The sequence below is a fragment of the Lonchura striata genome, chromosome 1, assembly GCF_050655825.1.
Source record: "Lonchura striata isolate lonStrDom1 chromosome 1, ASM5065582v1, whole genome shotgun sequence".
In the NCBI taxonomy this organism is placed as follows: domain Eukaryota; kingdom Metazoa; phylum Chordata; class Aves; order Passeriformes; family Estrildidae; genus Lonchura; species Lonchura striata.
In genome coordinates this window covers 80,708,572-80,734,722 of record NC_140703.1, presented here as the reverse complement: position 1 = coordinate 80,734,722, position 26,151 = coordinate 80,708,572, and the positions used below count along the sequence as shown (strand labels likewise).

The window sequence follows — 26,151 nt, the reverse complement described above, 5'->3', positions numbered from 1 at the left end:
CTCTTGCACATCATCAGCACAACTACGGTGTTCATTGAAGGCATCAAGCACAGGGGGCCAAACATTTCCAGCTGGGGTGGCATAGGGATTTAGCAGGGGTTTTATGCAGAACATACACCACTGTCTGCTTTGTTAGTCTTGCTGCCTAGATCGAGGTTCAGCAGTCCCTGGTCCTAGACCTGCCAGCATTTCTTCAGACATTCTTCTTCTTGCTGGCACTAGGTAGTTTAACATTTGGCTTGTGGAAGCACTAAAGGACTTCTCAACATCCTTTTGGAGTCTTTAGAAATACATAGACTCCTCATTCCTGCTTTCCTAGGGCATGTTCCCTTGTTGATGACCTGGGTGAATTTCCTTGTTTGGGCCACAACCTTTAAGGCCAAAGTGTTCTGTCACCTAATTTAAACACTGGAAAGAAGTGGTCTATGACAGATAAGGAGCTGTATTGAAACTGTCAGGAAAAATGTATATGACTCAGATTTTTTTACTGAAATCAGATGGGCAAAAAATAGAAAAATTGTAGAAAATTAATACTTCCTATATTTTAAATATTTTCAATTTCTAAGATGTTAACAGGAATTGTTACTAGAAATAAATGGACAAAACACATTACTAGGTAGCACACTTTTTCCCTCTGATGTTTCATGTAGTTGCAATTATTCTAAAGTGTTTATTTATAGCAGGAAAAAAGAACTGAGATCAAACTTCTGGTTTTCCACCCTCATTATTCCCATAAGTTTGAACTCTAATAATGTACAGTCCTGATAAATTCACCAAACCTGTGTCAAGATACTGGAAATTAGTTAAAACCTACACAAATGTGTTTCAATATATGACATATTTATACCTAGAGTATATTTATTATAATGCTATATTACTTGCCTGTCTGACTATCCAGGAGCCACTTTAGCAGTCACTCTTGCATCACCTGAGCTGGTGCCAAGTCCCCTCCCCAGCTACACACCCCAAACTCACACAGTCACACCAGGTTTCCTCACCAGCTCAACGCCAGGTTTCCCAAAGCAGACTGCCAGACATCTAGATTCTTAAAATCATTTAGTCTTGGTACAACAACTGAATTACAAAATAGCAGCTTGAGCTGGGTGCCTTGAAGGAGAGGCCCCCAAGCAAAGGCACCCTGGACATTTGTACCCTCACAGTCTAAACAAGCAAAAGTCTGGGGTGGTCAGCTCCTGCCGTGTCTTTGTGGCCTTTGTTAAGCAAAGGGTCATCAGTTCATGGCCTCTTGCCTTGGGCTCAGGTTCCTGCACCCCCAGAGCTTAACCTGCAGCTCACACTGCAGCTGCACACCCAGCTGCCTGCACTGGATATAGTCCACAACAGGTATATCTCATACTAGGATTTTCAGTTTATTTTTATGTTTACCATATCCAGGCAATGGAAATTTTTCTTGTTTATATTCAAATATTCAACAAGTTTATTAATTTTTCTATAATCTTAACTGAAATTCCAATACTTTATTTCCCAAAATACATTCTGAAATGTTGCATACCTCATTTCCATTTTCAAGTTGCTGGTTAAGGAGCCCACAGATTCTCAAAGTAGGGATGTTTTCAAATCATCTGAGTTATTACTTCTACAGGCTGTATAGAGAAGAGATGAGACATGAGAAAGGTTAAAGGGGCCATACTTGTAAATGCAAGGGGTAGGAAAGAGATTGTGGCTTGCTGTAGCAGTTGTTTATGCTTTAAAAAGTGAAATCCATTTTATTAAGTACAGCCAGTGTAATTAACAAGTTTTTAAGGAATTTTCTAAGCTTCTGTTTATCTACAAAGTAAGATCTGCCATGACTCATAGTCATTATGAGTCTTCAGAGAAATTCTGGCAAAATTATTTGTCAAATGACTGGATTTGAGGTAGTGTTTTAGAAAATTTAAAGAACATGTAAAGAAATGTGCTTAAAGATTCCATTTCAGATTGATCAAAACCAGGACACAGATTGCTAAGAGTTTCCAAATCTCTCTCAACCATTTTCTTCAAGATAATGATCTCCAAACAGTTGACAGATTTAAATCTTACAATGTGCCAGAGGCTTTCTGTTCATCACAGGTGCAATTCCTGAGCTAAATTCTTCAGCTGTAGTTTGCTTCTTGATTTACCATGTTTGTTAATCACTTGCTTGTTTTTCATGTATCTCAGTCCTTTCATTTCCCATTCAGGAACTCCTGTTCACAATAAGATTCCTGAAACACTGTTCATGACCAGAGGCAAACAAAAACATTTTTTTGCTCAACACATTTTTTCTCTGCATCTGTGGGGAAAAAAATGTCATTGAAATGATACATCTGAACTTTGTTTGCTGGCTCTTTTATACAAGCAAGGCATCTGCAGAGTATGATCCAATCTAGTCAAAATCCAAAGTGGAGAAGGAGTAGCAAAACAGTGTGATTTGGCCAATTGGAGCAGAAATGTGTAATAAAGCAATTTTGTGCTAGCCAGCAAATCTACTTCTGGGTCAAATTGGAAGGCCAAAAGATGTACATAAGCATTTGATTGTTTTCCACCATCCTTTTTATGCACTCAGCATCGTAATATTTAATTGGTCTGTTACATATACAAGTTCTATTTTAAGACAATTAAAATTTATGCTGTCTTTTTCTTAATTTTATAGCTCCGCAAATCTGTTTTCAGCATCAGAGCAAGAAACCTTCTGGAAAAAGAGACAGCAATCAATAAAATTCTAAGGTAAGTGTCAGATGCGATTTGATAATGTTTTGACTGTCATCTGATTTTGCACAACCTTGTTTATTACTAATGTTACTGGATGTATAATATTCATAATAGTGTATCTCTTTGTAGTACATCTATTGCCTTCATTAGCAAAGATAAATTGCTCTTTGGCTATTTTATATGCTTGAACAGCAAAAAGACAAGGATTGTACTTCTTCAGTATATATTTCAATTGTATCATGCAATAAAATCATGTTTCAGCTCTTTTAAATTCTTCCTTCTAAATGAACTGTGGTGTGTTCCTAAGGGGTGTTATTTTGCCTAAAGAATTCTAGTTTGTTTTTTGCAAATATCTGTACATAAATGTTTGCAGGGATAGTGCACTAGAAATCATGGACTACAGGTAGTCATATTCCAAGTACCAAATGGACAGTGAAAAAGATTTCAGAACCATGACTTCTTTCTGTATAAAGATTTCTTGAATGTTTTAATAATGATCACTCCTTTTGGTCTTCTGTATCAAGTAACTACGCAGTACTGTAAGTGAATAATGCAAGCCTAAGTCTCCAAGACCCATTTCTAAAGTTATCATTTAGGTAACTCCATGCTGCAGTTTTTCATGCCACTGTTGGTTTTACATCAGAATGACTATTGTCAACAGAGGGTGCATTAATAACGAAAACAATTTATAGGTCACAGTTTTTACATTTATGTGTGCATTTTGTCAGTGAGAGGTCCTAGGTAAATACACAGTATTAACAGGAATCCTGATCTAAAAAGTACAGATTAAGTAAGAAAATGTTTTATAAGGAGCAGTGAACTAGGGGTTCTTTGTGATCATGATGTTTCTTGAGAAGTTTTGCAGCTCTGGTTCTGTTTAATGCTCTGTAAGAACACAGCACAGGAGAACTGTATAACTTAACTTGAAACTTTTTCTATCTTTAAACCCATATAATGACAACATAAACAATTACTAATTCAAATGAATACTCATTATAAAAATATTATTGATAAATGTAAATGCAATACCGTAAGTATTCTATCTTAACAAAGTTTAGTGCACTATTTGTAAGCATTTCTTTCACTTGTGTGCCTTGATTTTACAGGAATTAATGTTACAGATAGATTAGGGAAAATACTTCTAAAAATACAGGTTTAGATACAGGCATCCTGGCAGTGTTTCAGTAAAACATTTGTAATGAAATTCTGTGTTGTTATATGAGAACTGTGAAATCTTATTGACACCTCCAGGGTTCCACAAATGTCAGTTTGCTTAGTGTATTTCATACACTATACTACAGAGGAAAAACATAGACAAAAGAAAAAACCCTACTTTTATATATTCAATTGCTTTTCTTAATCCCTGATATCATCCATTCTTTCTTAGATAGGAGAAGAAAATTCCATTCTGGAAATTGAAATTCATAATTTTTCCATCAGCATGGAACTTCCTCATTTTCAGGAGAAGTCTGAAATAGCAGGAGAAGAATCCAAGCAAGCCATTGTTTAGACTTACTAAGGTCTCAGAGATACAAGGACAGAACCAGGAAGCAGTCCTGCCAGTTTCAATCCTGCTGAATTCATGGCTTCTGCCAAAGTCTTGTACGTAAAAAAACTTCTTATCAGTTCACCTGAATTCCTCTGAAGTTTCAGAGGCAGAAGAATAAAGTTTTCATTTACTAATTTACTATTTTATTTTTAATTATCTATTTACTCTAATAATTTAACCTACATTTACTGAGTTTTCCAATCTATTTCCTGCATCATCAGCAATAAACTTTGAGGAGCACAGAGAAAAGGAGGGAACTTCTGTCAAGTAAGAAAAACACAGATTACATGTCCTCTAATGCTTTCTTGGGCTGTTTGTAAGTAATTTACAAAGAGTCTTACAAAGAGTCTTCTCTCTCCTGAGAAAAAGAACAAATACTGTTTATTGCTCCTTGTTATTAACTCAAAATTCTGAAATAAGCTCTGATTTTATGACACTTGCAATGCACCTGTTCCAGCATGGGAAGATTGTGTTCATGGCATATCTGGTAGGCAAACTGATAGAGATTGCCAGTGATGGGCTGGCTGGTCCTGAGCACTGCCAGTGTTTCCATGTTAATGACAGTGACAGAACTGTTGACAGCATGGGAATTTAACAAACAGAAAAAGAAGTGATAAGACTTACAGCTGAAACTTAAGATTCAGTTGAAATAACACAGGAGAATTCAAACTCTCAACACATGAGAGATTCTAGTTTGTATTTATGCTTTAGTTGTAAATGCTGTAAACTCCTTCATAAAATTGGATGACTCTCAGCTATTCAAAGTATCTTACAAAAGAAGAAATGGCATTTATGCCAAGAACAATAAGAGATAACTCAGAATATCCCTTCTGAAAAGATTGCTTCCAGCAAAATCTTCATTTTTGTCTACCTCAATTAAGAAACATTTTTCCAAAGCAATACCTCTATATAGTAAAGCTGCCCATGGGCAACTTCAACTTGATAAAATTGCTGTGCTGAAAGGGAATTTTAAGTCCACCTCTGACCTTCCCCCCCCCCTAGTTTTTAAACCTTGCCAAATTATTTTTTAATCAAATCATGAATGTTTCAGTATAACCAACTATAGGAGGACCATGTATTACACATAGGTACCTTCATGTCTCTCTTGTGCATCCTTCTCTATCCAAACTTTTCCCCTTTTATATGCTGAGCTGCAGCTATACATCTTATTTCCCAAGATGAGGAAGAAGGACACCAGTAGCCCTTGACCACCAAGAGAGATGGTTCATGCACTCGGTCCTAGGTGTCTCACCTGCTCATCTGCTGTTACATTATACAGGAAATCTGATGTCTTGGGTATCTTTGTTTTCCTGCAGCTTTCTTACCACACCTCCAGGGAGCATTTCCGAGCATCCTAGTTTAGAAGCCAGTCTTCACCTTGCCTCCTTGAGGTCTTTGCACAATTAGACATGGGAACCAAGTCAAGGATGTAGCAACTACTATCCTGGTACTTTTACTCTGATCAGTGCTTTGCATCACCATTGCCCGTGGCAGACCATGAAGGCCTTAACCCTTCACATAAACCCATTCTGAGATGGGGACTTCAACCTTGAAAAATGAAATAAAGTACAAGTTAGAGACCTTTAGAACAACTTTTTCAAAACAAGATCCATTTTATTAGTGCCTCTGAATTGCAAACAGTTCCATTCCTTTCTGAAAATTACAGTCCATTTCCCTCAGCAGCAATAACCACTTCTCACAAATTTACTTGCTCCTGCATATCTTCAGTGCTTCACACTTTTCTCTCACTCTGTGTTGATGCAAGCACTGCTTTTCCTCTTAAAAGCAAGTTTTGTGCCTGTAGTTCTCCTGACCCTCATTCCTTGCTCCATCATTATCTAAGAATGGGGTCTTTATTAGTCCCACTGGCTTTCTGAAGTAGAGAGAGTAGAGCAGGCCCAGTCAAAATGTACACACATATAAATCACTACATTCTCTGCAGTGCTGAGGATAAGTTGTAAACAGCCCAGAATGGTGGGGAAAATGAGCAAATTAAAAGTGATCTCACATAGTATAAAACATAATCAAAGTGTCAATAGTGCAAAACCTGATTCTGGTGTGCATTAAACCATGCTTTACAGAATTAGAGAATGGTTGAGATTGGAAGTCATCTGGTCCAACCTTCCTGCTCAAGCAGGACCACTCAGAGCAAGTTGCCCAGAACCATACCCAGACACCTTTTGAATATCTCCAGGGAAGGAGACTCTATAATGTATATATAAAATATATATTGTGACAGTTTGGAAACCTTTTTTTTTTTTTTTTTTTCAAATAGGCAGTATTTTATTTGCTTTTCATTACAGCTGATCCTATAGTCAACTGATGCTAGGGGTGTGCAATAAGATTTTCACTGTTCTAGACAAGATTTGTCTGATGTGGTCCTGAGGGAGTAGTGCTTAACTCATGCTTAAGTGGAACATTCCATTTCATAAACAACTTCCTGGAAGTGCATTTATCCTTAACTGAGAATGCTGGGGGAGGGGGAACATGGGGAAGGGAGAAAGGGGAGAAAGAATTAAGTATCCTATTCTAGTCTGTTAATATGCTAGAAGATAATTCAGACTTTGTTCATACAAGTATTTCTGCAAAATACAGTGATTTCTAAGAAAGCTATAAAGTTTATCTCTAAATAAAATCTCCCTGAACATTAATACAGAGAATGAGCAAAGATATTTTCCAATGTAAATGATTCTATGATTCTATAATCCTAGAAGATGTACCTTTGGTACCCTTTATTAAAAATTTGCCTTTGTTAAATAACTGACTTGTATTAGCTGGTCCTGACTTGCAACAAATTTCTTGACATATATTTTGTTTTCCCTCTTAAGAGTATGATTTTTTTCTTCATAACTTTGAGGTTTTGACCCCATGCATTTCTCAGAACAAATGTTCCAGGTAAGTTCCATTGATTATTTTTGTCATCTATGCAAAATCCAGACTTAGTCACCACTTAAATCTCTACAAGTATACAACATCACAGAATTTCACCTGCCTGATGCAAAGACAAACCAAAAGAAATACTGGAATGCACATATCCATTGGAAAGAAGTTACTCTGTTTCATGGGGCTTGTGCCAAATGAACACCTTGTTATGGATTACTGCAAAGCACAGTTGTGAAGCCAGATTTTGAGGCTATGGGATCTCCAACACTGAAGGTATGGAATTGATCCATTTTGAGAGAGGTGGTAACTACTTGAGGTTTCTTCTGCATTGCTTTTATTGATTCTTCTACACTCCAATAAGAATTGTTATTATATAAACATCTGTGAGAAGAGAAGCTGAAACATCAAGGCAAGAATGATAATCACAATAAAAATTGCCAAAGGAAAGAAAGTCTTCTACCATAGCTCCTGCCTGAGTGGTCACTAAAGAAAATTAGTGACTATTTGATTTTTTGCTTTAGAGATATATGGAAGGAAACAAGAAAAAACATGGAAAAGAAAAAAGCCTGAGTTATCCAAGTTCCATTAATAATCCATTTTATTTCACCAGCCAGATTCAAATTTCTTAGAAAATAGTATATTTTTCCTACAAAGAACAGTAGAGTAGATGTGATGAAAATGTGCATTGTGCTGGCTGTTCAAAAAGTGCCTTATTAAATTAAATTTATAAATTAAAGAAAGAAACACTACAATGCCTCTCAGGTGGATTCCCCAGGAATCTTAGGCTGCTACAGTTAACCATATATTCCAAGTTCTGTGGAATTATAATGTGAGCATAGAAAGATTTAGTAAGGATAGAGTCATAGAGAGTGAAAACAGTGCTGAATTATGCTGGTAACTGCACTGAAGTGCACCACACTACTAAGTCTTCAGTGTGAGCATGTTTCACAGAGAACAACAAAAGTACATAGTAATAGATACAGTTGCTATAATTACTACATAAATACTCACACATTAAAATACAGAAAAAAAAAACCCAAAACACTGTTATATTGGAATGCAAGATGAGTGAGCACTTGTTGCAGAAAGAATGCCTGACTAAAAAATCCAAGTGTGAGCCACATGCTTACCTCTGCAAGAGACCTCAGAATATTCATGAAAGGTATAGTATTTTGAATTATTGATCCAAGCCTTTAACATTTTACATTTGGTCAAAGAATACTACTTGAGCACTCTGTTCATGACTTGTTTTTCAGGAATTCTAAAGCATGAAATAGTTTGAAGGACTTCAAAAATGTGGACCTCTAATTGGTTGCAGGTAATACAAACTAGACAAACTAGGTGGTACAAACTGCATGGTATCCTAGTATTGTCTTGTTCCATGTGATCTTCATCTGGCTTTCTGGTTACCTAAGGAATTGCATTTTCTCTTTCAGGACATTTTATTATATTTGCACTTTTCAAGGCAAATTTGGAGCATGTGGTTAGCAGCTGCTGAACTATGTTCAGAGTTCTGCAAGGTGAGTACAAAGTCCAGAAGCTTGAGATATTTCTTGTCTCTTCTTCTTTGTTTTATACCTTCCATCTTCTTCCATAAGTGAAACTAAACCTATCTAATATTTCAGAAAGGTGGTATAGGAAGATGAAAAGGGTAATTTTAGATAAAAAGGGTAATTTTGCCTCTGTTGTTTGAAGAAAGGTCAAAAGGTTCTAACCAGCTACAGTTACATAAAAATGTATCAAGGCAAGAAAAATGGCCACTGTGCTTTGTCTTTAGATGCCCACTTTATGGTTACTTTAATACCTTCCAAACATCATTAATTAAATTAATTGACCAAGCATTCAATGAAGTTGTTCTCATATGGACATATATAGTAATTAGTGAGATGCCAGAGGATGTCCAAAACATCTTCTGTAAGATAGCAAGTAATATACAAATTTTTAGGGGTACTGTACCTTGCTGTAGCAGCAGCTGGAAGCAAAGCAAAATACTCCAAGGCGTGGCAGGTGATTCTGGCCAACTCTGTACAGCAAATTTAACTGGGTCCTGCATCTCCATTGGCTATGAGTTGGCTAAAAGCCTGGATATGTGGCTCACAGGAAGACACTGAGAGGAAGCACATATGTGTACATGTCTACGGTGAGAACACAAACCCTATTGCAGGCTTTAAAACTGGCAACTCTGCAATTCTGAAAAATTCATGGCACCTGCCATCTTTTTCAAAAGTCCCCAAAGATCTGCAACTCTTGGTGTCTAAGCAGCTGAAAACTATCCAGATTCTGAGTCAAAAGGCTAAGCATGGCTCTTACTAAGAGTTCATACAAGGAAGATTAATTCCCAAGGCAGTAATTCCCGTTAAGTGGAAAATGCCAGGAGAGAGGCTGTCCAAAGCAGACAAGGACTTTTCAGCAGATCTTCTTCTCTGGAGATGCATAAATGTTTCTTTGCAATTATCTGATAAAAATTTCTGATCTCTGTGTTAAACAACTGATATTTCATTATTTCTCTGTTGACTTCACAAGAGCTACAGGACTTCCAGAGGTATTGAAAATGAGGCAGTGGATGTAGAGGCTAAATACAGATTTAGAAATCTAACTTGGAGATCATGAACAATACAAAGTCTTTCTGCAGGTGTTACTTTTTATGCATGCCCATTCTGCCATAGTATGCCCATAGTATATGGCTATGTCTATTTTACAATATTATTAACAATCAAATAAGCCATCTTGTTCATTATTCAGGTAAAGAATTCATAGCTTGAGCATTTAAAGCTGTCTTTTATTATGAATACTAAGTGTTTATGTGACTTGGAATTCAATTTGCTACATAAAAAGCATGATAAGTTGATGTACAAGTTACATTTTGATGTCAAGAAAATAATTTTTAGCTATTAGAAGCAAAGCATAATAATTTATATCTAGAGGGGAAAACAGAGATAAGTTAGCCTCTTTGTCACTCTAAGAAGACTCTATACAGAACTCAAATCCCAGAACTTTTCATGGTCTCTTCCGGGAAAAACTGGATTGTCATTTTAATGGAGTGAGATAGGATTTATTTTTAGGAAATATTTTTTTTCCCCTTTATTCAATCAAAAATTGCAAAGGTACTCAAGCATCTCAGTTGTTTTCTAACAGTGTTATGTGGTGTCATCCTCCACAATATAATGCACTAAATCCTTCGGTATTAAAAGATTCATGATTTGTCTAAGATGAGCTATGTTTTATAAGAAATGCAGTAATTTTCTTGCATGTCATGATGCTTTAGTTCAGTGTAGTATAACCTAATGCTTTCTATAACAAGTGTAGCACAATGTATTTTTCTAGCATGCTAATCTGATTGGCAGTGGTGGCACTGACAGGCATTCTAAGCTTCTCATTTTTATTCCAGATATCACTTGGGATTCCTACTTGTATAATTTACATGTTTAAATCTAAAAGAAGGAGAAAAAGTGGAGAAGAGTGAAAAACAAAGCCATGGTGGGGAAAGAACATGTCATGGACACCTTTTGCCATCAAGCATGATCATCCCATGCTATCAAAGCATTTATCTAAGCCTTACAGACTGTCAGATAGAGTGGTTACACAAAGGGTGTATCATTTTTTCATCTTTTCAGAAAAAAAGACGATTCAGTTCAATAAAAAGTATGGAATATTACCATCTGGGTCTTGTGTTTCTCTGAATGATCTCATAACACAAAATGAGCAATAAGGAGTGCATACTGGAAACTTTAAGTTGAACCATTCTGGAAAGTTAAAACATGCTACCAATGTTGAAATTCCATTTCTCAGCCATCATAGGGATCTGTCTGAGCTCTTTAGTAGAAACCTGTCTTTTTCATAAGCAAATCAATTTCACTGTAGCCATCAAGATAAAGATATACATGCTCTGTTTAGCTGTGGCACACTTACTGGCCAAAAAATGCTATTTTTTGCCAAAATGTGTAAAATGCGTTTGCCAAAATCAAGCAAAAAACAAAATGAACCATGAGCAAACAAGTGAGAAAACCCACACAACAAAATGCTGCAAGTTGACTGCATTCCCAGAGAACAGATATTTCATATTACAGAATATCAGCAATGTGCAGGTTTTCATTTCATACTGGATACGGTTCCAGTTATTTTGAACACTCCAAGTTATGTTCTAGATCCTAAGTGTGTATGCCAAGCCCTGAAAGGGACTAAAATTGTTGTTCTTTAAAATTTTCTTCTTTATTGCTGAGAAACTGGTTTTACTGGTGGTTAGTGCATTGCTTGATGCCTTTCACTCTTTGTGAAGTCTTGAGGGACCAAAAATTCTACAGCAAGCTGAAAAAAAAGTCATAGAAGGTTCTTGCTAAGGCATGGAGAAGGTTCATCGGATGACAGGTTGTATTGCAGAGGGGAGGTCCATTGCTTGGGAAATATTTTCATGGAAAGTCCATTGCTCTTGTATTGTTATTCTCTATTGTTCTTGAAGTACTTGCTCCCCACAAAGCCAGGCTGCTTTCTCTGAATGTGCTACCTCTGAAATGATCATTTATATGGAAAACTGTGTCATCATCTTTACATTTCTTTGTAGGGCCTGCACTAGACAGCGCATGCTGAGTGGATCATTTGAGGGGCAGCCAGCAAAGGAAAGGTCAATACTTAGTGTCCAGCATCATATACGACAAGAACGCAGGTAAAAATGGACAGGAAGGATGGTTTTAAAATATTCTTAAAATAAAGGGAATTAAATTTGAGCAACCCCTAACACATGAAAAGACAAAACTACTTACTTGTACAAAGAACTGAATTCTACATTCTTCATTGTAACCATAATGAAATTCATTGTACTGTATAAATGGAAAAATGCCTTTTTATTTCAAATGTAATTTCCTTTGCCAACTACAAAGCTATCAATTTAAAGATCAGAAGGACAGAAATTGGCTTATGTTAGATGAGATTGAAAACAATTGAAGAGCATGTAAGCTTCTGATGTTAGCAAGAGAAAAATGATAAGAATTAGAGATACTGTGTGGCTGGAGAGAAGTGCTTTATAATGGTCACCTCATAAAGGTCAAAATTGCATCTTGACATGTATTGTTAAATTGATTATGATTGTTTCAGGTCACTGAGACATGGTTCAAACAGCCAGAGAATCAGCAGAGGAAAATCTCTTGAAACATTGACTCAAGATGTAAGTCCTCATAGAAATGCTGGTTTAAATTTGAGAACATAAGAAGTTAGAATATATACTATCAAATAAATGCTTGTGTAAGACTAATTCTATTTATGAACTTGCTTGCAATTTGTCTTTTCAAATCTTGAAAGGAAGTTGTAAGACAAATGCTGTAACTGCATTGGAATTATCCTCAAAATAAAACACTTGCTGAGATAGATTCACTGAATCTGTTGACACTGCATTAGGAACACAGCAATGCTACCCAGTACACCTTAAAAAGAGTTACTCTGGAATTATACAAATCACTCCAGCTGGGAAAAGAGCAGTTCAAAATTTCTGATGGAAATTTAGCAATATTTTCCAAGCAGCAACTGTCAGACAAAGGGACAAAGACTGAAAGTGAGAATAGTAATCATGGATTTCACTGTGGTGTAATTTCGTGCAGTTAAGTGCGTTTTCATTTCTGCAAATTCTTATGATATTTTGTGGATCTCTGTGGCAATGAAATTTCAAGATACAATATTAGTCACCCATTTCAAGACTATCTCAGTCTATAAAGGTGACTAAAGCAGATGTGGCTTTCCTTGTAGCTAACAGTAAGGATAACCCCACCAGGGTTACTCCACCAGGAGTGCTTCAAAGACTCACATAATTCAGAATGGTCATGCTGATTGTTCCCTCCACTGCATGAGCTCAGACAGCATCCTGCCTCCCTCCTTCCCTCCCTCCTTTCCTCCTACTCTCCCTCCCTCCCTCATCCCTGCACTCAGCAGTTACTACCTGTATGATCTGCATGCCTTGCAGCCTGGCAGCCATGCAGCAGGCTTGAGAAGATGAAAGGGTGTCTAAAGCCTTTTCTTTCCCAGTCTTTGCCCTTAGTAACTTTGATTGTATTCATTCCAGTTCAGAGAGGTTGGCTGGTCTTACAGGACCTCTGTTTTTAAAGTTAAAAGTTAGATTAGATAGAGCTTCAAGCATGAAATTAGAACTGAAATTAACCTTGATGAAAATAAGGAGCCTTTGCTGTAGATAGAAAACACTGTGCAGTATGCTTGACTGAGTTGATGTGCAGTACATTTGGAAATAAAGATCTTTTATTTGTATATTTCTATTTAAAATACTATACCTTGCTTTCATCTGAAACATTAAAGAATAACAACCCTTAGACCTCGATTAAAAGGAATAATTTTGCTTCTAGCATTCCAACACAGTGAGATACAGAAATGCACAGAGAGAAGACAGTGAGATAAAGATGATCCAAGAGAAAAAGGAACAAGCAGAAATGAAAAGGTATTTAAAAATTAAAAGTCTGAGTGTACATTTTCTGTATTAACTATTCCCTGTATGAAGTTAAAAGTATTAAGAGTCAACATGAACAAAAAGAACAAAGTGAAAGGGATATTTTTGCCAGGGAAGTGTAACACTGAATAAATTCTTTTCTTTCAAAAGGAAAGTCCAGGAGGAGGAGCTGCGAGAGAATCACCCGTATTTCGATAAACCCCTTTTCATAGTTGGCCGTGAGCACAGATTCAGGAACTTCTGCCGAGTGGTGGTACGGGCTCGCTTTAATGCGTAAGTTCATTTCATAGCAGCGTTGGTTCCACACGTGCTTACCTCCATCTCCTCAGCCAAGCTCTAACTTTCCTTTTCCAAGGAAAACTGCATATAGTGTGGTCACCACACAAGCTGGCAGCTAGTGTCTATGGTGTAGTCTTGCTGCTGGATGAAAGGAAGAAATAAAATGCTGTTAGGGCAGACATGTTGGAGGAGTCCTTGATGCTGAGATGGACAAGAATGTGGGAAAACTGTAGGTGTGAGCTGAGAGGAAAGGCTCAAAGAGGAAATGTTTTCCACTTTTAGACATCTGGGAATCAACTTGCTATTCTCTTCTTATTCCTCATCATAAGGCAAGAAGTTTTTATACACCAACAGTTACTCATAAAACAGAAAAAGGTGAAGAGGAATTAATTGCACCTCTGCTCACCATAAAAAGGGACTCAGAATGGGCTGGTGAGGTGTTCAGCTGTGGGAGATAAAAGGAGAAAAGCTGAAATCAAATGAAAACTGGGAAGACTCAGCAACTAAGCTGTAGGTATATGTGAGTGTGGCAGATAGAAATCCATGTAGGAGAAGCTTTGTTTAAAATCATCTCACAACTCTTCTTTTAAACCTCTGTCTCTCGCTGGCACCAGGATTTTAAAGGGTTAATGCAAGTCACCTTGCATAGAGCAGTGTTATGACAGAAGATAGCTCAAGGCCATGAGCTTGGCACTTAGAAGAACTGGTTTCAGCAGCTGCTTTACCATTGATTTTCTCTGTGCCCTTCAACAAATTACTTCTAGTTGGCATGACAGGATGGTTAGATACTCAGTTTTAACCATACCTATATTCAAGTTTCTGCCACCTTAGAAAAGACATGTCCTTGAGCTACATCCCCACTTTTCTATGCAACTGCTAACTTGATTGTGGTGCACTGGTCCATGAAGCAGTTGCATATTAAAACAGAAAAAACAAAAAAACAGAGTCAATCAAATCCACTTAGCAAGTATTTGTCGATGCCTTTTAGCATTGCAAAGTGCCCAGTGGTAACAAGATATTTATATTAAAACAGTTTAAATAAAATGTTTGCAATTATAAGAATAAACTGATTTTCTTGAACAGTCTTCTTTTTTTTTTCATTTACTTAAATTCTCCCTTCTTTATTTGTTGTTCCAACTAGTGTATCAAGTGAGATATTCTAGATATCTTTTTCAAACTGATAGGATATATATTTTCTTCTAATGAAAAAAAGGCTGAGGAATGCTGCTATGTACAATGCAGGGAGAAGTATGAGTATAAGAAGCAAAAATCAGTGGCTTCAGTGGGAAGGCACCTAATCCAGTATGTTCTCTGTGCTTACTGGTGTAAGGGTGAACCTGGCCATGGAATATGTTTCTCATTCTCCTTGGATGTCTGGTGCATTCCTGTAATTCATAACCATGAAATCTCTCTGATGGTAATTCCTGAAGTCTTTTCAGTCCATTTTTCACTTTAAGCTCAGCAAAGAATTAGTGGCAATTTCACATCCCAATGGCTAGAGCCCTCTGACGAAATATAGGATATGTCAGTGCGGATCCTGTCTTGGCATGATTTCCTACAGGAGCTGGAAGATAAGTAAAAGTGCCTATAACCAGTGGGTCAGGGGAGGCTTCCTGGAAAACATTCTTGTAGCTTCTCCCGCAGAAGACATTCTGCTTTGTAGGAAATTGATAAATAATTGCTGCAGCAGGAACTTAACTCATGTCACCTAGATATGTGCATATTACTTATAGAGTAACTCTTTGACTGCCTAATGGCAGGTGGAGCCATTGTGTGTGTGTGTGTGTTTGTTTGTCAGTGTGTGTGTGTGTGTGTGTTTGTGTGTCAGTGTGTGTGTGTGTTAACTGAGGATATCATATGATCACAGAATCATAGAGTGGTTTCAGTTGCAAGGGGCCTTCAGGACCATCTAGTTCCAACCCCACTACCTTGGACAGGGATGCCTTTCACTAGGCCAGGTTGCTCAGACCCTCACCCAGCCATGGTACAAGAAGTTTTGAAGTAAAGAGCATTTCGGTACCTAAAATTCAGTAGCAGGTTATCCCCCTTATTCCCAAGAAAATTACAAGATTAAGTCCTTGTTTACAAAATCAAGACCCAAAAACACTTTTCAGTTCAAAGAATCTTAGAGGAATTACAGGTACACAATAAGTTAAAGTGATCCTTGCTGTGTTGATAATATGACTGAAGTTACATAGAATTAAATGAAACTTATACAGACATTTAAAATACAGACAGAATAAAATGTGGAGCCTTGATTTTGGACAGAAATTACGTGGAGTTGATGGATGCATGGTATAATTATAATGCTGACTAAAATAAAATGTAAATGACTGTATCTTTTCTTCTTTTTATAGTTCTAAAACAGATCCTGTTACTGGAGCTGTGAAAAATACCAAATACCATCAGCTTTAGTAAGCACTGGAAAAGTAACATTGCTTGGTCTCATAAGCCTGCAGTATAAGTGTGTGTGCACACATGTGCATGGATGTGTGTAGATGTGCATGCACATGTGTATGTCTTCTTTTTTTTTTTTTTTTTCCCAAAAGGTTTTTTCTTACCATGGAGTTGTCTGGGGAGAAGAATGAACTGGAAGAGGATTTTTAATCAGACTTTTCTTCTTCACTTGCATGCTACTTCTCTGGTTTTACTACACATTTCTTAAATACTAAAATCTTTGACACTTCTCAACTCAATTTATTTTTCTTAGGAAAGCACTTAACTGTAGTGTAGGCACAAAGCAAGCACAAAGAGCTATGGACATTTCTGTAATGGCATTTCCTTATGTATCATTTGCAGTGACTTGCTGGGTTTGGTTACTTACCTGGACTGGGTCATGATCATTGTTACGATATGCTCCTGCATTTCCATGATGTTTGAATCCCCTTTTAGAAGAGTTATGCATGCTCCAACACTCCAGGTACTGTCACTGAATCATTTTACAATTACTGAATCATAGTCACCTTGCTTTTCTCCACTGCCTGTTCCTAAATTATGGTTGTTCTCTGCTTTTGTTTTCAGATTGCTGAATATGTTTTTGTAATATTCATGAGCATTGAGCTTAATCTGAAGATTATGGCAGATGGCTTGTTCTTTACTCCAACAGCTGTCATTAGGGACTTTGGAGGAGTTATGGACATATTTATATATCTTGTAAGTTTTTTATTTATGGAAGGTTTTTGTGGCATTCTTAACTCTGATAGATTTGGTTATATAAATGGTTAGTAGTGTGAAGAAATTTGTCTCTATACCCTGATACAAATATTGATACATGGATGTGATAAATACCTGGCAATTTATTGTGGGGTCGTTGTATGGCCCCTTTTAATTCTTTATTTGTTGATACGTTTTAAGTATCAGATCTGATTTTCCTTCAGAGTAAACTTGAGAACTCTGAGCTCATTGCAGCATTTTTATGCAGGGGAATCTTAATTTTATCTTTTTCATAGATATTAATAGCTTGTTCCCTCTCAAGAGTATTCTGGCTTTATTGTAGGTATTTCAAAACCATTTACCATTTGACATAAGGCACATTTTTATTGCTGGTGTTGCTATAGAAGGAAACAAAGAAACCTATATCCTATCTCTATCAGTAGTGGTTCTCAGAAAAAAAAGTTTCTCAACAGTTCTCAAGAGTTTCTGGGAAATCTTTTGCATTCTATTAAAGTACAATAGTAGGGTGTCCATTTCCTCTTCACATATGACGGTAAACACCATAGAATGTTCCAAAACCAGTGCTCAGTATAATAAAATATGAAATATTTTCTTACTGAAGAAATTACTGAGAAAAATGGCTTTGATGGATTTAGTTTAAATCTTTCAGAGATTAATCCACCAGGCAGATGTGCTGCATAAAATTTGTCACGATCAATTTGTATCAAAGATTCCATTGTTAGCATAAATAAAAATATGCATACTTGTGCAAAACTCCTACTGTAGTATGCATAATTCCTGTGTGCTTTAGTGTCTTGAAATCTCTCTGAATCCCTCTGCTTGTCTGAAGGAACAAATTCCATGGAGTGGTGACTCCACCGAATGTGACTGCAGTGGTCTTCAAAGATTGTGGAAGAAAGTCAGAAGGACTGTTAAATCTGTTTGTTTTGGTGCAGTGGCTGCCTTTTATCACTTTCTTTTTAACAAATTATATCAAGTTTTAAATAATTGGTGGTATCATCTTGATCCTCCAGTTTTTGTGCACTTACTTCTTTATAATACTCTCACCTCTGTCCCCCTATGATAACACTGGCTTTTAAAAAATAAGAAGCACTTAGGAGACGTTAAATCAAGAACAATTTGTCAGAGATGGTTCAGGTTACACAACACAACTATGCTGTTTGAAAACACTTCCAAAAACACAACATTTGTGTAATGAAACCACATGGTGACAAAACCACTTATGCCTGTAACAAAGTGGTAGGAAAAACTGTCAGGAAAACTGTTAACAGACTTTCCAGGTGAGGATTTCTCAGTTCCAGCATAGAATCTTTGAAATGAGAAGGAGGAGAGAAATAATGCTGCCTGCTCCAAGAATATAGTTTGTGTCTCTGTTTTGAGTCAGCCAAATTGATTTCTCCTTTTGGAACTATTCCATCTAATTAAGCATATAAAATGGATTTTGAGTCAAAGGACAAAACAAACATAAGCTGATGCCCATTAGTTAGGACAATAAGCCAGAACATAAGAGATCTAAGCCCTTTTTCTAAATTAGATGCTCTTTTGCCTTATTCTTTCCTTTAATTTTAAGGTAGGGACCATCTTTGACCTTCTGTGCTGTGTCTATGCCAAGTAAGACATTGTAAGACTGACCCTTCTTTGCCTCTTCCTGTCCTGTCACCTCCAGGTGAGTTTGATATTCCTGTGCTGGATGCCTCAGAATGTCCCTGCCAAATCCGGAGCTCAGCTCTTAATGGTGCTCCGCTGCCTCCGACCTCTTCGAATTTTCAAACTGGTCCCTCAGATGAGGAAAGTGGTGCGAGAGCTGTTTAGTGGCTTCAAGGAAATTTTTTTGGTATGTACCAATTTTTTTTTTCTTGTGAAAATTTATGAAGGATTAATAAGATAACATTTTGATATAAAATTCATGTTTTCTATTCTTTTCACCATTGTTTTCTGTTTATTTTTCATTGTGGTATCACTGCAGATGATCACACAAGAGGCTAAAAATTAGAATATAAGTAACTCATACTGAGTAAAGCTGTTGTAATAATTCTTTAAGAAACTAATGACTATGACTATAAGGAACTAATGACTATTTATTTAGCATAGTTTTAGTCATAATTACATAGGAAGACTACTGAAATAAAATCTACCCCTTTTTCACAGTTCTGGTTGGTCAAGGAATATGAGAAGTAGTGTATGAAAACTCTGCAAGAACAAAAGTAAACCTGGTTTCTGTTCTGCAGGTCTCTACCTTCAAGCTTTTTGAGAGGCAGCCAAAAACAATACAGCTGTTCATCACAGATCTGGATCTCATTTTTATATCGTTATTATTATGATCATGACCATACACTTACAGTAATAAGAACAACAGTGAAGTCTGTGATTGCTTGATCAGACATAATCTATTGTCTTGGGACCATATGTGGTATTGGTCAGCCTAAGGAACAGCCATCTTATTCCTTAACAGAATGCTTTGTTAGGTCAGGTTGTTATAAAACATTTGCAGATATAAATATTTGCAGATAGTGATAGTGCAAGGACAAAAAGTATAAAGCTAGTTGGCATTTCATAAATACTGTATTCTGTTAAAGATTTTTACATCTTCATTTGTTCATGCTTATCTTTATTGGAGCTATCCTGGAATTAAATATCTAACAATGGCTTAATCAGATTAATTAGCCTGAATCAGCAAAACAGCAGCAGCACATATGCAAGTACTCAAATAGTTCCTTTAAAGTGAGTGGCAATTCTTATGGATACAGAATTTAGCGAGATGGTACACTGAGTGCATAAAAGCTTTTATCCTTATCTGCAATTCTTAGATCCTATGTTAAAAATAAGACAGGACCTGGTTACTGGACCAGAACCTAAAGAAAGAAATGTCTGTCACCAAAGCCGTATCTCCAGGTTTATACCACAGAATGATCCTCCCTGCAGTTCACCAAGCAAGATGATCCCCTTTTTCAAGTCTGCAGAAGAAAAGTTTAACAAGTCCAACTTCATCTTTGCAGGTTTCTATTCTTTTGCTGACGTTAATGCTTGTTTTTGCAAGCTTTGGAGTGCAGCTGTTTGCTGGAAAACTGGCTAAATGCAATGACCCTCACATCATCTCTAGGGTAAGAACTGCTTTTCTGCTTCAAAATAATGGTATCTAGTGCCATTTTTGCCTGCTGGGGAAAGCAAGAGGGGCAATTAGAGCTATCATATGAGAAACAGAGGTATTGGACACTTTCTTGTTCTGAAGCAGGATGATGGAGGGAAAGTGATTAAGAGGTCAGCAAAGGAGGGTCAGGATGGGTTTCCATATAAAAACTAAAGCAGGTGCCAATACTGAGGACTGTCTTTAAAAAAGTTGTTAAATTAATGTCGTGTTACCTTCAAAGGACTGGATAGCACATGGAATTAGTAATGGAAAATAACCTTTGCATTCCTAGGTCCACAACTGAAAAACAGTTTAGATTGCTAGAGGTCCAAATCAATGGGGATGCCATGGGGGTTACATGGAGAAAGTTACCTGTGTTTCTTACTCCATTTGGAGAAATATCATGACCTAAAGAGAGCAGCGGTCTTTAAGAAAGATGTAAAAGGCTACACAGTCTTGCAAATTGAAAAGCACTGTCAGTCCTGAAGGAAAGGGGTATATGGAAGACATACTAAGATGCATTTTTCATTTGCATAAAGGTCTATTACTAACTATTAATCACAGACTAAAATAATCCTTCATTTCTTTGTATATTGCTTTCCCATCATGGCAAATGTTCTGTTTATGCTGGCGTGTTGGCATCTCTCACAGGCTTCTGTTTAATCTCAGGCTGTGGTTTATTTCACTATAGGAGGATTGTCATGGCATCTTTAGAATAAATGTAAGTGTTTCCAAAAATCTCAATTTAAAGTTAAGACCTGGAGAGAAAAAGCCTGGATTTTGGGTGCCACGAGTCTGGTGAGTTGCTACACTTTGGCCTATGCTTCAAAAATGCAACTGTTGGTGTAGAAAAAATGGCTCAAATGTGATGACATTAAATCACTGATGGAGGGGTTTTATTGTAATTCAAATGATACTAAGAGTAAAAATTCTGGCATATTTGGTAAAAAGCCAGATATATGAAATTTTCCAGACTTAAACTCCATTTCATAAACCAGAAAGGAAGGAAAAAACCCTCTAGGTACTGAACCTATATAGGAATTAGATTTGATTTGGTTATTATTACAGTGGGAGTTATTTTCTTGAAAAGTATAATCACTTAGTTATTCTTTAGTACTATTATGAAGGCAACCTGAGATCCATAAAGCAATAACAGAACCTAAGAATAAATAGGAAAAGATGGGAAGGAAAGGAAATAGAAATCAACCTGCCTACAGCTATCCATAAAAACAAATTATTATATCATGTCTAAAAACAGCCTTTCTCTTCTATGGCCATCAACCATGCCAGCCAGCAATTTCTTTCGTTTTCCTGTGCAGGGAGTCCTTGTGGTCTATCTGGTGCAGAAGTGCAATAAAACTTATTTAAAAGCTAATGTATGGATTTTTTTAGTACTCTGATATATTTAATATTTCCCAATACCTGAACAGGCAAAACTCACTCTTTTTGATTGTTTTTAGTTTTTATTTGGTTGGCATTTTGCAGATTCAGCTTAACAGCCACAATTATTTTAATTTGCCATGTGTGTGGATAAAGAATGTACCAGCAGTGGTAGATTGAGAGCCACCCTACACTAATGAAATAATGTGCTGTGATTTGAACAGTCAGTAAAACTCTGACATCTGCAGAAGTCTTTGTTTCTGTATGCTTCACAGAAATTCTTCCTCAAGTAAGCAAATTCAATCCTGTTCAGCTTGGTCCAGAAATAAGCAAAAACTGTCTTGATCAGCATAACTGTAAACTTTGGGGAATGTTTTGTTATTGCAGAAAAATGCTTTAACACAAAGGCATTTTTAACACCTCTTGGCTGTCAGGCCAGATTTTCAAGTGCCAGATGTCAATATAAGGACTGCATTAAAAGAACTATACAACTGAGAACTCTTTTTTCACTGAATGGTTGGACTCAAGAAGCACCAAATACTTAATAACTCTTCTGGAATACAACTATTTACCTTATAAACTACTGAAAAGTCATTGGGCTCCCTGTATTATCTGGCTTGGATTGTAGAGAAAGAGCAACGTGCTAACCTAGCCCAAAGAGAGCACTTTTAATATTCAGCTGGAAACATTCTCTTGAATCTCAGCTGATAAAAAAGATCAGAGCACATGGTATAGGAAAGCCATGAAGATGTGTTGTTCTCTAAGTATGTTTTGCTTTATGCTATCAGGTCTTCATGATAATGAAATAGGGAACAGCATTTTCTAAATCTCACTGACCATAGAGTCTAAATCTTTTATGTGGGTTAGAGAATTATTTCCTGCAGGTAAATTTATTTTAGAATCTGACCAGTGCCATCAGATCAACTTTTTCCATGAATGATGTATTTTTCTTATTTCATTGGCAAAAGCTTTAAAATGAAGCAACATAAAGTCATAGAATATTTTGGGTTTGGAAAGAATCTTAAAGATTCTCTAGTTTCAAGCCCCACCCCCTGCCATGAGCAGGGACACCTCACACTACACCAGGCTGCTCAAAGCCCCATCCAGCCCGGCCTTGAACAGATTATAAGCTTTATTGTTGTGAGTCAGATTCTGAGTAACAAAATAAAACACAAAGGGACCTAAAAAATTATGTTTACATATTTATTGCTGTTGCTATTGTTTTCTTATTCCTGATATGGAGCTTTGATATGTTTCAGAGGCTTTCACCCCAACTTTGGAAAGTATTTAAATGTTAAACTATGAAGAATCAAGGTAACAAATAGAACAACTTTACTGCTGGTTACACCTATTTGTGTACTGCATTTCAGGGCAAATCCTCGGAATTTTAATTTTGATAATGTGGGCAATGCAATGCTGGCACTATTTGAAGTTCTGTCCTTAAAAGGCTGGGTGGAAGTCAGAGATGTTATCATTCATCGTGTTGGGCCGGTAAGGAAACACATCAGACTCTTTGAATTCCACAAAAATAACTATGGGGATTTTTTTAACTTAAAATCTTAAAAATCTTATTTTTGTCTATTCAGATCCATGGAATCTACATCCACGTTTTTGTATTCCTTGGCTGCATGATTGGACTGACCCTTTTTGTTGGAGTTGTCATCGCTAATTTTAATGAAAACAAGGTACTAAGTGAGGTGGTTTATTCTGAGTGAGAGGATTTATTGAGTGTAGAACTGGCTCTGAGAAACCTGAAACTGATATTACACTGTCTACATTTCCTGGTAAGGCTGCCTTTAGTACTGACTTCCCAATCTTACATTTTGCAAGACTGCAAATATGGCTTCAGATACACCTGAGCCATACTTATTAGAAAATTGAAGCCTGTGATGACAGCAATCCATCACACACTCTATCAAAGCTGTTAGAGTTTATTTTTAGTGCAGCTGTGCTGCTAGATGGAGATTGAACATAAAGCACCATGTATTTACAGATGCTGCTTAGTTTGATGTAGGTATACATGTGATGGTAGATAAAAAGATGTATTATGCTTGCCTGTGTTGCAGTGAAGGGGTCTCTTAAGAACCCTGCCATTGCAGTATTTCAGATCCAAAGTAAAGCTGTGTGGCTTTTTCTTTACAAACCACTGAGAATATTGTAAAAATAATTGCCCATCACTCAAATAAAAAGGTAGCTATTGTTCTAGGCAAGTTCACATGGGCTTTTTGGATTACCCTGAAAAGTAGAAAAACCTGACCTCAAGGGAATTGCTTCAGAGCAGCTCATGTCTACACTTGTAAAAAGGTAGAATCCTCTGGATGGAAGTGCTGCATGCACACTTCAGAACCTTAATCTGAGGGGTTTTTCTGAGCTTCTTGTGGTGCCTCTGAGGCATAGAGACAAAATTATTAATTTTTTCCTCTTTCACTTCAAAGTCACAAAAATAATGAGATATGATATTTTTACTACTCGTGGCTCTGAAGGGAAAGGATGATTACGTGCTCTGGGGCATGGAGATGTGTGACACCCTGGTGTGCTTGTTCTGGAGCTGGGTGCTGGCTCTGGCCCTGACCCAAGCCCAGTAGCAAACACAACTATTGAGTTTGTTCATCAGGGAAACCACTTAACTCCTTCAAGAAGGGATCCAAGCAGCATGTTACTGTGCATTAATGTGGGCAAGCAAGGCATCATGAAGTGGGGTCAGTCATGTTTTGAGCCAAATAAATAGCCTAAAACCTTTACTGTTCTGAAGGCATTTTTATGTTTGTAAAACGTTGGTATAATTTTGGTAAGATGAAGTGCTGTACTTCCTGTTAAAATATATCTGTTCTAGAGAACAAGGAGCAAGGTACAAATAATTTCTTTTCTTATTAACTAAATTTTGACTGTGATTAACAAAGCTGAAATTTCTGCAGTATGAGAACTCCACTGGATTTTTATAAATGTTTTTGTTACTTTTTGTTCAGCTGTGCAATATTACTTTTCCTTCAAATCTTTCAATACACAGATGAATATAGGAAGCTTTATGCTTTCTGTCCTTGCTCACTAGTAACAGTTCCCTGTAAATTACATTGAAAAGACACATCAGGCAATATTTCTATAGAATTCACATGATACTTAAAGTATAAATCTTTTATTTCTTCTGGTTCATCTTCTTCAGTTGTTTCTTAGTAACCTGCATGTAATATTTGTTTTTCTTTCTTTTTCTTTGAGTACTCATTACTTTTTATGTGTTTACTATAGAGAAATAAAATGTTTTCAGATTTGAGTTGAAAAGATTAATGTTAATTAAATGGAAAAGAGTTTCAGCCCAATTAATGCTCAAGTAGAGTGAAGAAATGTCCAGAAACTAAAGAAAATATGTACAGAGATGGCTGGCAACTAGCCCAGAAAGTAGAGAGCAAAACAATCCACAGTGTGAGGTTCACTCACATTTTCTTAAAACTAGTTAGTTGACCAAGGTATTAGTGTTTAAAATAGATATTTTCTTTAGAAAATTCATGGCTGATATATGGTTAGAACAGGAGTTCTAACAGGAGTTCTCAATTACAGGAGTTGTTAATGAGGATCAGAGTTGGGCAATTACTGAACAAGCTATTTTACATGAGAACAAACAATTTTCTAAAAAGAAAAATTTATAATCATTTCAGATAGGCTCTAGTTTTTCATGTGAGTTGTTGTAACTGCAAGTGTGGAAATGTTGGACTGGGAAGTACAACAGCAAGCTCTGGGCTTTGTCCTTGGTTGTCCCAGTGGCAAGGAAATAGCCCAAATTATTCCAACCCCCAACCCCATTTCAGTCCCCAACTACCGCTTGTCACAGCTCCCAAGTGGAAGGAGTTCAGTCAGCAGTGAAGATGTGAAGGACTCAAGTATTAGCTGTCACTTTGAGCTGAAGTCCAAATGCAAGCACAGCTCCTCCAGCCCTAGACTTGCTCACAGTGCTCTGCTCTGTGGTTCCTTTATGGTGATCCTGCTTGTGGAACTGGCAGTTTCTGAGCAACAAAGTAATTTGGCACCACTAGATTTTACAAAAGTCCACCTTTTTTCCACCTTTTATCTTCTTTGTAGTGAAGACTGTCCAAGAATATAAACCAGGCATATTCCTTGGGATTAATGTGTTGCCTTTTAATCTGTTTCTGAATGGTGCTGTTTGGGTCTGACAGGAGTAGTCAGCATCTTTACATCTTCACTTCGTCCACATTATGTTGGAAGGTACCTCTTCCCAGGGTACCATCTAGGGACACAGCTCCATAAAGAGATCATGTTCACTACGAGGGAGAAATCCTGACCTTATCAGTTGCACAGTTCCAGCATCTACACAGGCCAGTGCCTAGGTAAGGGTGAAGATCATGCCAGCCCTCACCCAGCTCAGTGCAGCTCCTTTCTGACAGGGACAGGAGCCAAGTGTCTGGGAGACAGGATTTTGACATTTACCTTGAAAATGTCTCCTTTGTTTTTGTAACTCTAGAACCCTTCTGTGAGATTTTACAGTTCTCTAAATTCATAAGGTACTAATTTTGTTTTGAAGGTCATCTTAGATAACATTCAATTCTGTTTGAAGTTTTCTATGTTATGTGGACATTTATACACATTACCAGCTACCACCATGCACCCTAAAGATGT

At 36.9% G+C, this 26,151-nt stretch overlaps 1 protein-coding gene and 1 long non-coding RNA gene across 10 annotated transcripts in view; both read left to right on the top strand.

Annotated features, from left to right (window-relative positions):
- The window catches only part of NALCN (sodium leak channel, non-selective), a 231,909-nt gene that overhangs the window by 185,617 nt on the left and 20,141 nt on the right, over window positions 1-26,151 (top strand). For 8 of the 9 annotated variants that reach the window (XR_014949395.1, XM_085556997.1, XM_085556986.1 and 5 more), the window contains 13 exons: window positions 2,633-2,706; window positions 11,682-11,783; window positions 12,212-12,281; window positions 13,465-13,556; window positions 13,716-13,838; window positions 16,202-16,258; window positions 16,644-16,764; window positions 16,866-16,997; window positions 18,685-18,852; window positions 20,015-20,119; window positions 20,837-20,943; window positions 22,896-23,016; window positions 23,112-23,210. Coding sequence is in view for 8 of the 9 variants with exons in the window: in XM_085556997.1 (XP_085413123.1) it covers window positions 2,633-2,706; window positions 11,682-11,783; window positions 12,212-12,281; window positions 13,465-13,556; window positions 13,716-13,838; window positions 16,202-16,258; window positions 16,644-16,764; window positions 16,866-16,997; window positions 18,685-18,852; window positions 20,015-20,119; window positions 20,837-20,943; window positions 22,896-23,016; window positions 23,112-23,210 (1,371 nt within the window). In the remaining variant the exon portion in view is untranslated. The remainder of the gene's footprint in view (window positions 1-2,632; window positions 2,707-11,681; window positions 11,784-12,211; window positions 12,282-13,464; window positions 13,557-13,715; window positions 13,839-16,201; window positions 16,259-16,643; window positions 16,765-16,865; window positions 16,998-18,684; window positions 18,853-20,014; window positions 20,120-20,836; window positions 20,944-22,895; window positions 23,017-23,111; window positions 23,211-26,151) is intronic. The other variant, XM_085556973.1, reaches the window with a different exon arrangement.
- On the top strand, window positions 8,455-10,779 carry LOC110470538 (uncharacterized). The gene is made up of 2 exons (XR_004147985.3): window positions 8,455-8,643; window positions 10,512-10,779. It is a non-coding gene; the product is annotated as an uncharacterized LOC110470538 (long non-coding RNA).